Source organism: Pinus tabuliformis, chromosome 5_2, assembly GCF_031772625.1.
Source record: "Pinus tabuliformis cultivar Carrire ecotype Pingquan chromosome 5_2, CPIR1, whole genome shotgun sequence".
Lineage (NCBI taxonomy): Eukaryota > Viridiplantae > Streptophyta > Pinopsida > Pinales > Pinaceae > Pinus > Pinus tabuliformis.
In genome coordinates, this window is record NC_142306.1 from 560,003,805 (window position 1) to 560,015,896 (window position 12,092).

The following is a 12,092-nucleotide window of genomic DNA, read 5'->3' on the forward strand; positions in this document are numbered from 1 at the left end:
GCTAAACTCATGACTGAAACAAACTTTCAAGCCCTGGATATGAATGATCTGGATAATGAACAAGAGATAGTGACTCCACAAATCATCCATGCCTTCTTAGAATCACTGTGGTATGCTGATATAACTCATGTATTATTAAACCTGCAGGCTCCTCTAGGGTTATCCAGAACAAAGAAAAGGTTTTTAAAGATGAAAGCTTCAAAATTTTGTATTTTAGATATTGCTCTCTTTTGGAAAAGTCATGAAGGTATTCTATTGAATTTTTTAATAAAAGAAGAAGCTGACAAGGTTCTCAAAGAATTTCATGCAGGGGACTGCGATGGACACCTTTACTAGAAATCAACTGCAAACAAAATCCTAAGTGCTGGATTTTACTGGCCAACCTTTTTCGCTGATGTAAAGAAATTTGTCACTGCTTGCCATAAATGCCCAATTTTTTAAGGCAAAAGGAAACTGTTACCCTTACCCTTGAGACCAATTTCCACTGAAAAGTCCTTTCAACAATGGGGTTTGGACTTCATTTGAGAAATCCATCCTCCCTCTTCTGGCCAACATAAATGGATCCTCACTGCCACAGACTATTTCACTAAATGGATAGAAGCCATTCCTTCTAGACAAGCCAATGATATAGTGATTATAGGATTCTTAGAAACCAACATATTGTCTAGATTTGGCTGTCCTGAAAAGATCATAACTGATAATGTTGCTGCCTTCAAGTCCAAGAAAGTGATAAATTTCTTTAACAAATACCATATCACTTTAGGCCATTCCATAGCCTATTACCCTCAAGGTAATGGTCTAGCTGAGTCTTCCAATAAAATCTTGATTAATATTATTAAGAAATTGTTGGAAGAGAACAAGAAAAACTGGCACAAGAAACTTACAAATGCACTATGGGCAGACAGACTTACTACAAAAAGATCTATTGGAACTAGCCCTTATGAGTTAGTTTATGGCATGGAGGCTGTGTTTCCTTCATCCTTAGGAGTCCCTATAATGAAATTACTGCAAAAAGCTTAGGTGGAACCCAATGACATTCAAAGGAGAATAAACTAGCATTTGCACCAGATGTTGCAAAGAAAACGCCGTAAGGCATAAAGTGTGGAAATCCATTATCCATGTAGTGTGTGCATTATTCAACAAGGTGGATCTCTCTAAATTTGTTGCAAACATTTATGTTGTTGCATTGCTAATTTATTTAGAATCTACTACTACCTCCTCTTCTTGGAATATTAAATTTATTATCACCCCATGATGACAATCCCTCTAATTATTGGCATCACAATTTTTGCACTTTAGTGGCTTTACCTTCAACCTAAAGAAACATGAATTTAAGTCACTCAATTAAAAAGAAATTGCTAAATTGCTATTTATCAGATTTTGAGTAAAAACAATTAATAACTCATATTTACAACACTTAAAATATTTACAACCTATTAAGTCTTGTATTTATAACTCATATTTATAACCCTTTAAAATGAAACTAACTATCTATATTTTTATTAATAATAAAAAGAATCTTCTTTATAAATCTAACACTCACATGCTACTCCTATATATTTATCTTATATTTAATATTGAGTGTCCATCAATTGAATGACAAGATGAAAGCTCAACTTAATTGCACATTTTTGAACTGCTTTGTGGGAATTCATGTCCCATTAATTTAATGGAAAATTGAAGTTTCAAATACAGCACACATTTTATACCAGATTCAGAGAGTCCATGAACAAACTTTCAAGGTTTTAATGGATCTAGGTCATTTGTATTTTCTCTCATATTCTGGGTCGTTTGTATTTTCTCTGATGTTGACTATACTAGCAATTGTCCCAAAAGGTACAAACCTTAATGTCCTTTTAATGATCAAGCCTTATGTGAAAACAATCATATTGATGCACTAGTGTACATTGATTTGTTACATTTGTCTTGGTCTATAATAGAGGTGTAACAAATATGCATTGCAAGGTATGTTGAGAATTTGGTTATCTAGTAAGCTTAGAGTCATTCTTGAGTCATTATCTTTACCATCTCAGGAAGAAGAAGAAGAAGAAGAAAGGCCTATTGAATTGAAAAAGAGCCCTAAAAAGTATTAGGATCCATGGGTCATTTTTTTGCATCATGTAGCAAGATAACATGGCTAATTGATTATGCCACATGAAGAATTAGCCTTTGCCAATATTTAGGCTTATAACTAGGTGATTTTTTCTATTAATATTCTTATACCAATTTACCATGATAATTCTATTCTAAATTAAAACACTGTTTGCAAGCTATCGCGGGAGCTGAGCGTTTGCTCCCTGAAAATATACCTTCAAGGTTCCTTAGGTGGATAGCAGAGCTACTATACTTGACATTGGCAGTATCCAGTAGTTTTTCTAGCCCAAAATCTGCTATGTATGGCTCCATGTCAAAGCCCAGAAGGATGTTGCTTGGCTTAATATTTGCATGAACAAACTTCCTTTCATGTAAATAAGCCAGGCCTCTGGCTACTCCCTTTTGCAATGACTACAAAGAACTGGATTTGGTTATCCAAAACGCTGAAATTGAAAAGGAATCAACACTCTTTGATAAGCAATACTCTTTGATAAGCAAAGAAAGCATTATACTCGACCTCAGGGAACTCAGTGGGAAAAATTATCAATATCTAGTTATAACAAAATACAGAGAACCTAGTGAACAAAATGACAAATATCCAATTTAAATGAACCACAGAGAACGTGGTGATAAAAAAGATAAATATCCATCTTAAAGATAAAAGAGAAATGAAATAAACTGCAACATATCCTTGAAACAAAACAAAAGGGTTGATATATATTCTAAAGAAGAGAAAACAGGGATAGGCTCTGCAAAATCCAATAATACGGTATAATGGACCTGTTCAATATATAACAGCAGAAACATTCCATAGAAACTTATATAAATGCTGCAGCCAATTGTTCTCTAGCTAGGTAAGAAGATGTTATGTAGAATAAGATACAAATACAAGCACAGGGTCACTTGTCTTATTTCATGGTATTCTTGTCTTATTTCATGGTCTTCCTAAGAAGGCTTATGAAGGAAGTTGTGTAGCACTCTCATGGTTTTGATAGATTATCATTTGTTGCTGAGATGAACATGTATATATATAAATATTCTAACCTAAAAAAGGAGCAGTTTCTTCTTTGTATATGCAAACTATCGCTGAACCAATAAATCTAATTTTCAATATTGATTTGCATCAATTTCTTTTGGTCCAACCAGCAATTAAAATCCATCCCCTGCCACTGCAACAATAATACACCATATATCACCTTCCCATTAAAATTGAGAATGAGCTGCAAGTAAACTGTGAGAACGCGGATGCCTCATAAGCATGGAGTTAAGTTTGATCCCTGAGTTTTGCTACAATCCTCAACTGTAGAATACTAAAATTTTTAAGAAGACTCTAGAGATTTCATAAGCAGCTGAGTTGACAACAGAGTTTGTCTGACTCCCAATCATAGAGGTGTCTATGTCAGTTATGGCAATGTCTAAGTAGAGTTGTTGAATACGGAATGTGGGTGTAAGTCCTCATCTCTGTCCAACTTATGTCAAAGCAAGGATGATACATAGGAAGAAAGAATTGGTTAATCAGTTGTGGATGATGGCATTTTTTCTAGAAAATGCAATGCCTCCTTCATTGATGGTCTCTTTTGAGGGGAAGCAGAAGCACAATTCAATGCAATCCCCACAGACACTGAGATTTCTTCCCTTCCTTCAACCTCTGGTTGAAGAGTAGGATCTATGATGTGCAAAAGGCGATGCTTGTCATTAACAAAGTTTTGACCGCATGCTGTAAAATCCTTATCTGAAGGTGGCTTCCCAGTAAGAATGTCCAGAAAAATAACCCCAAAGGAATAAACATCCCACTTTTGGTTGGGTTTGAGATTTTTCAATGCCTCCAGGGCCTGGTAAGGAGATACAAAGTTCTTGGATGTGCCTAGACTGCTCAGCAAATCAGGTGTTGTTTGCAGGCTATGGCAGGAGCCAGTGGAGCGTTTTCTCCCTGAAAATATACCTTCAAGGTTCCTTAGGTGGATAGCAGAGCTACTATACTTGGCATTAGCAATGTCCAGTAGCTTTTCTAGCCCAAAATATGCTATGTATGGCTCCATGTCAAAGCCTATAAGGATGTTGCTTGGATTAATATTTGTGTGAACAAACTTCCTTTCATGTAAATAAGACATGCCTCTGGCTACTCCCTTTGAAATTTTAATCCTAGCCAACCATGGCAGATAAAAGGGAGAGTTTGATGACCTTCCTACAAGATTGGAGATATATAGTGTTAATCAAAGGATCTGAAAAGGATAGGCCACTAAGAACCTTAGAAGCTGAACAAGATGATCAAGATTAGCATGCAACAAGAGGATAATAACAATTCAAACCCTACATGATAATGGACCCCCTTTTGCAATGATTACAGAGAACTAGATTTGGTTATCCAGAATGTTGAAATTGAAAAGGAATCAATACTCTTTGATAAGCAATACTCTTTGATAAGCAAGGAAAGCAATATACTCAACCTCAGGGAACTCAGTGGGCAAAATTATCAATAAGTAGCTAATATCGATTTGCATCAATTTCTTTTGGTCCAACCAGCAATAAAAATCCATCCCTTGCCATTGCAACAATAATACACCATATATCACCTTCCCAAGTTGCGCCTCAATGTCAGCTAAGAGTTTTTCCTAGCTTCTAAGAAGCTACTCACTTGAAATAGAACTCTGGTATTTCACTTTCTGACTGGAATAGCAGAGCTCCTGAATTGAGGATGCAACTAATAGCAGTTACAATTCTTGAAGATAAACAATCCGCAGAAATTCATCTTCAACAGCCAAGGCAATTTGCAAAGCTCGACATTTTATCATTTATTGGGATAGTTGATGCAGCAAAAATAGCACATGGAATAACCACACAAACACCTGTCTAACCTTAGTGTCTCACCATTCTCGTGTTCTCTTCTACAACCAATGTTTTCACTAGTTGATGATTGAACATGCACAAGATATTAATCCAACAATATAGATCTTTGTAATTTCTGCATTCACTAGGATGAAAGGAGCAACGTTATACAAAGAGCAAAGATAATGGTAAATAAATAATGATAACTGACCAGTTTCCTCACTTCAGGAGCAGGATCCTGAGAAAGAGTAAATAGGCCTTGAAGATATTGATCCATTGATATTAACAAGGCCTGCATGCACAAAAATATAGACCTTAGAAACAATTAACTTTCTTATTGAATCTAATACATTGCATTTGTTTAACAGCATAAAGATATGTAGACAGTTAGACCCTGACTGTTATTTCACATTGCATTGTGGTTACAGAGAAACTTATTATCGGCATAAACACAATAGATTGATTTACGGAGCTAAGTGCTAGTTTCCTGAGAGAAACATGAGGTGACTGGAAGAACTGCAAAGCAATTAAAAGGTTGTAAATACATTGGAGCTTAGTTGGAAGTTGAAACCAACATAAAGCATTCTCCTTTGATAATGAGTTATGCTAGTTTCCCATCAAATCCTAACAAAACAACTATGTAGTGCTATCAACAATCTAGAACAAATTCTCCAATGGTATTTACCTGAAATAATCTGGGCAAGAATATATTGATAGCTCGCTCTGGTAAACCTGGCACATCAGCATCTAGTTCCTCTGGTACATCTTCACATATCTACGTGGGCAGCACATTGTTATGTTCATAAATAGGCTCCCTGTTGTACAAAACCTACTACAAAGTTGTAAAAATGAATCAACACTTAGAAAGCTCATCCCCATGCATTGTTGTGGTCAAATGATTTCATATCCAATTCATTCTCTTGAAAGCAGAGATATATTGCAGCTGCCATGCACATTATGGATCTCATAAACTCCCGCAAAATATTCCCATTTCAAAACCACATCCCCCCCACCCCGCGATTTCCCCGTCCACCTGCATGCACTAGGATGAAAGGACCAACGTTATACAAAGAGCAAAGATAATGGCAGATAAATAACGATAACTGACCAGTTTCCTCACTTCAGGAGCAGGATCCTGAGAAAGAGTAAATAGGCCCTGAAGATATTGATCCATTGATATTAACAAGGCCTGCATGCACAAAAATATAAACCTTAGAAACAATTAACTTTCTTATTGAATCTAATACATTGCATTTGTTTAACAGCATAAAGATATGTAGACAGTTAGACCCTGACTGTTATTTCACATTTCATTGTGGTTACAGAGAAACTTACTGTCGGCATAAACACAATAAATTGATTTACGGAGCTAAGTGCTAGTTTCCTGAGAGAAACATGAGGTGACTGGAAGAACTGCAAAGCAATTAAAAGGTTGTAAATACATTGGAGCTTAGTTGGAAGTTGAAACCAACATAAAGCATTCTCCTTTGATAATGAGTTATGCTAGTTTCCCATCAAATCCTGACAAAACAACTATGTAATGCTATCAACAATCTAGAACAAATTCTCCAATGGTATTTACCTGAAATAATCTGGGCAAGAATATATTGATAGCTCGCTCTGGTAAACCTGGCACATCAGCATCTAGTTCCTCTGGTATATCTTCACATATCTACGTGGGCAGCACATTGTTATGTTCATAAATAGGCTCCCTGTTGTACAAAACCTACTACAAAGTTGTAAAAATGAATCAACACTTAGAAAGCTCATCCCCATGCATTGCTGTGGTCAAATGATTTCATATCCAATTCATTCTCTTGAAAGCAGAGATATATTGCAGCTGCCATGCACATTATGGATCTCATAAACTCCCGCAAAATATTCCCATTTCAAAACCACATCCCCCCCACCCCGCGATTTCCCCGTCCACCTCAAGCACAATCCCAATGCATTCACTATTCCTGCTGGGATAATTTCTTTCTAGCCTCGCTATACATTCCCCGACCCATATTGCAAGACTGCCCTTAATTAAAGAACACCTTTTGAAAGATCACTTGGATATGCCAAGTGTGCTTGATAAAAACCTTAGAGAGAATGTATTAAAGTACATGTATCGAGACTATTTTTGACCCACATGCTCCCCTTCAAACAAGAGGAACTTTCAAATCCATGAATATTAAATCCTTAAAGGAACGAATTATATTGCATGCAAAACATCTACTTATGAATTACATATCCCTTGCATGAGCAGAACCATTCATACAGCTTTAAAAAGCATTTACCAAAAATAGAGAAATCTTTGGCAGACAATAAAACCATTTGCCTTGTTCAAAAGTTTTTAAAATCAACAGTGAAAAACATTAAAACAAGGTTTACATCCCATAGCATCTCTTATATATTGTTTGCTGCAACCTTTTCTACTTCTGTATTGGAAATGATAGACAAATGCCCATTACTTCCACAAGAAACTTACTTTATATGACTTTTAAAACAAGGCAATATGAGAGAAAGGCAGACAAGTCTTAATATGTTTAAAATGGCAACCTTGAAAAAAGACAGCCCAGGATCTACTTTAAAAAAAAACTAAAATCAATTCAAATGCTTACATAACAATGTACTCTGCTTTAAAATTCGCATATTCATGATCTGTTTTTGTATGAGAAATTGTGCAACCACAAACAACACAACTAGATCATTCTTGTCACCACCTTCACATGGCAATGATCCAAATCTCACAACCTTCATGCAACTTAAACAGTTACATCTTCCATGTTAACAGGATAAAAATGTCACGACCATTCAGAAATTTCCCTCACTTCTGAAGGGTGCTATAAATGACATGATATACATGAAAGATTTTATATTATTGCTACAACATCATTAATAAAATAAAATTTCATATTCTCTCCATTATCAATTGTTCATTTCTAAGTGTGCACTCCAAAATCTAACAAACATTGGAATTGGAATTGGTTACAGTAGAAGCTGTGACCAAAAGGTTGAATATAGGTTAACGAGTTTTTTCTTTTATTTTTGGAGGGGGTAAGGGGGTGTTTCCTAAATCCTTTGGGATTCTCAGAAATGCAAGTGTCAGCAAACGAAATCTGGGACATTATTACTCATCAAACAAGAAAATTCCATAACTACTCCACTCTCATGGCTTGATTAGAATTTAGATCTATTATTAAAAATGATAATTTCCAAAAAAATCCAAAAGAACAAATCCAGTTTTAAATGCAGCTCTCTGAAACATAGGCAAAAGAATTTTAAACATACAACTTTGAATTCTTATGAAATACATAAAATCTGTTGAGATAAACAAAAAATATACTCTGGGAATATATTACAACAGACCGAGAGCCAAAAGTGAGACCTTGAGTTACCTTTGATAGTGCATCAAGAGCACCTTCCATATGATTAAAGTCATTGTTGTCAAAGCATTGAACCAGTGCCTGCATTAATTATGGCCAACCCCGCACCTGTACTTGCTGAACATTAACACTGACAACAGTTCCTACCGTTGAACGGAGGTGTCTATCTGGTGCCCCCAGACAAGGTAGCAACTCTGATTTGATATATTTTTGATGGCCAACCCCACACCTGTACTTGCTGAACAATAACACTGACAACAGTTCCTACCGTTGAACGGAGGTGTCTATCTGGTGCCCCCAGACAAGGTAGCAACTCTGATTTGATATATTGTTGATAAGAAGCAATCATCAGATGAAAACTTGTCCTTAGATTATTTTTCAAAAGCAGTCTTGCTGCCTATCGTACTTCAACAGATTTTCCCTGTCCATGTGACATATCACACATGTCAAGCTATTAGTAGATGCATCTAAAATAAGGCCAAGTAAAATCAGGCAATCAAGTTCTAATTAAAATCCCATAGATGCCTCACATCTCACCAAACAAAATGCAGATCAATTATTATTGATAATTATAAAACAAGGGAAGGCACCATATAATCAAAAAGCAATCAAGTTCTAATTAAAATCCCATAGATGCCTCACATCTCACCAAACAAAATGCAGATCAATTATTATTGATAATTATAAAACAAGGGAAGGCACCATATAATCAAAAAGCAGCAGTGACATCGCAGATATGAAAAAGAATTCTAATCCAAATCTATAAATCCCTTGCAACTTGCAATACAGCTTTTTGCTACAATATCTTGAAATAGAATAACCCAAACCATGTCCTCATTTTATAAAGGGATTTGAAAGACAGTTTTCTGCTACAAATTCTTACCCAATAATAAAAAGAACTATATGCTGTTTGATCAGATGGCATGTGTGAAAAAGTATTGTAATACTCTTTTTTCACATTTTATAAAGGAGACACAACGAGGCAAACCAGAATGTATGGATTCATTCAACCTGTTTCTAGAAACATTCGTGATTTATTTCTTGAGAATCCATAATGAAAAGTTAAATGCCACCCTCTGAGAAAATTTAAAGAAAATGAAAAGTTAAATGCCGCCCTCTGAGAAAATTTAAAGAAATGAAAAGTTAAATGCCACCCTCTGAGAAAATGTAAAGAAACGTGTCAGGATTTAGCATCTCTGGGAAATCACGATGGATGTGCGCTGAAAAATGCAAGCGCGCCAACGAGAGGAGCGTTGATGTACATCTTGGGCTCCGATTGCCGAAATTTTGTTCGATCGTCTGGAAACTGGTCGTGTTCATCTGGTCCTCCAATAACTGCTCCCATCAGAAGATTAGGATTGGAACCATTTCTATGGACGTAACGAAACCCACTTTTGCATGCAATGAATTCCGGGTGATCGACAATAGAAGGCAGAGATGAGGCTCTATGATGAATCCGTCGGGGGAAGCGGGAGCCATATCCCACCATGTATGATAAATTCAGAGGATTATCCCCTAATATATAATCAATCTGCAACTCCATAATGGCGATACACCAATGTCAAATGCATTCTTGACTTCTACCAAGAACCAGTTATAGTGAAGTAGGTGGTGCACCTACCTGTCGTTTTGCAAAGGCGCGAATCCTTGCCGGAGTTGCCTCCACGCCCCCACACCACAACACTCGAGACGCGTCGCTCAGGTACTTGGCATACGTTAATGCCAAAAACGATACTGACGTCGCAATCTTCATATTGCTTGCATTACTTTTGTATATGAGCCCACCTGTAACACAACATCTCTCCAATTAGCTTATTCATCTTCCCGCAGCAGCACGATGTACACAACAAACATACAAAATCCCGGGAAAAAAAGAAAGAGAGTCTATTAGGGGAACCTGGTGTGTATTGAACATGTGGTCGATAAGGTGTTTGAGGAAAGAGGGCACAAATGAATTTGTCAGCGTATCCCTTGTATGGTTTTAAGAACCATCCATTCCCGGACAAATACTCCTGCGTATAAAAAGATACACGAGTATAGATGGCTTTGAAATTCAATACAGTTGATATGAGCACTGTGAAGCTGCATGGAGTGATTACCTTGGTGAGCAGTACATGAATGCCAGCATGCTTATTGTTCCATCCAAATTCATGTAACTCCTCATTGTCTCCCAGTGTTTTGCCATTGCTATCAATGTACTGCAGATACGAATTGTTGGCCGATGCTTTGTGCAACCATGCAGCAGCCCACAGCAATTCATCCTGAAATCCCCATTAGTATTAACTGGAAGTTAGGTTGGGTATTTTGACGGGACTTTTCCGGGTGAGAATAAATGAAACAGAAAACTTACTTGGTATCCATCAAAGCCGCAGTTAAATGAGCAAACTCCAGACTTAAGGCTGTCACAATAAGATCCCCTGTATCTGTCTGCAAAGTCGAAGAGCTATGGAGGACAAATACGCGTACGAATGGAATGAATAAGTAGCGGTCTACTTAAATTCAATATTAATGGCATTACCAATCTCACCGCCCATTAAATGACCGAACTCCAGCACGCTCCAGGCTAACAGCGTAGTACTAAAAGCCATTGGAAACGTAAATTTTACGTTGTCGCCTGCATTGTAATATCCTCCAACCAAATCAACCTGTATTCAGTTCAGTGATTAGGTCATTGAAATCATATGAAAAGCTGAACCGTGCAACCAGTTATCTGATCTGCGGGTTTAAAGCAGGAATATTATGAGCAAAAATTGCATACATTCTGATCAGATCCATCTTTAAGGGCATTCAACGATCGAAAGCATCTTACATGGAGTGCCGATGATCGCTTGGCCTCTCTTTGCTGAACAGAGAATGAATGCCTTCCTTCTAGTGAAGGAGATGAAGGTGGGCATTGAAGCGTAGAAGGGCGCAGATGCATTGGTGAAGAGAGAGGAAGTGGAAAGAGCGGCGAGGGAATTAATGGAAGGAGAGGGGGAATGGAAATGAAGAAGGGGATGGCAAAATTGAGGGGAAGGCCCATCATTGAGTGACAACTGTTGAAAACATTCCAATAATCTGAATAGCCTACAACATTTTTCACCGACGATCTAATGGCTGGAGTTTATTCCATCGTCTAACAATCGATCTAAGGGTCCATAACAAGACACCGCGGCATGGAGGGGAGTTCCTTCCAGAGGGAACGCCTTACGGCGTAATCAGACCATCCATTTGCAGCAGACCAGAGAAGAAGTGCACCAAAGATCCCAAGTGTTACAAGAAAAACTTAAGAAAATATTTGATAAAAAGACCAAAGCAGAAGACTTCTACCTTGGAGACAAAGTTCTAAGATGGGATTCCAGGAGAGAAGACAAAGGAAAACATGGGAAGTTTGACTTCCTGTGGAAAGGGCCATTTATCATCCAGGCATTGCAAGGGAACAATATTTACTTTCTGAAGAGCCTGGATGGCACAGAAATAGAAGAAGGACCAGTGAATGGTCGAATGTTGAAACATTACTTTGATCCAGTTTTTTAAAATGTATTCTGACTCTAACATGTACACGATAATGTCACAGTTTGGATTGGATAGTAACTTGTTGGAGTTGAAGCCCGAAGAGAAAGTCCTAAGCTTCACAAGTGTGCTGTCATATATACAATAAAGAAACCAGCGAAAGGAAATTTCAGAGCATAATCTAAGTTATTCAAAAGGCCATCTGACCTGTTGTTCTTGACTTTCCACCAGGAAAAGACATCCCTAAGTGGAGCCACTGTTATGCTCCTATATCAATAGGTGTCATATTTCATGATTGACTTGATGAGC

The 12,092-nt window shown here is 37.2% G+C and overlaps 2 protein-coding genes across 2 annotated transcripts; both read right to left on the bottom strand.

Moving 5' to 3' along the window:
* Positions 1–5,962: 5,962 nt before the first annotated feature.
* Positions 5,963–8,378, bottom strand: LOC149160197 (transportin-1-like). The gene is made up of 4 exons (XM_089434535.1): positions 8,304–8,378; positions 6,503–6,592; positions 6,256–6,333; positions 5,963–6,109 (listed from the first exon to the last, which is right to left on the bottom strand). Exons 1-4 carry the CDS (start codon positions 8,376–8,378, stop codon positions 5,963–5,965), a joined length of 390 nt encoding a protein of 129 aa, XP_089290661.1.
* Positions 8,379–9,296: 918 nt separating this feature from the next.
* LOC149160198 (endoglucanase 23-like) lies at positions 9,297–11,211 on the bottom strand. Its single transcript, XM_089434536.1, has 7 exons — positions 11,050–11,211; positions 10,847–10,936; positions 10,642–10,734; positions 10,391–10,552; positions 10,189–10,303; positions 9,913–10,076; positions 9,297–9,822 (listed from the first exon to the last, which is right to left on the bottom strand). The coding sequence occupies exons 1-7, from the start codon at positions 11,209–11,211 to the stop codon at positions 9,496–9,498; spliced, it is 1,113 nt and encodes a 370-aa protein (XP_089290662.1). The 3' UTR covers positions 9,297–9,495.
* Positions 11,212–12,092: the final 881 nt, after the last annotated feature.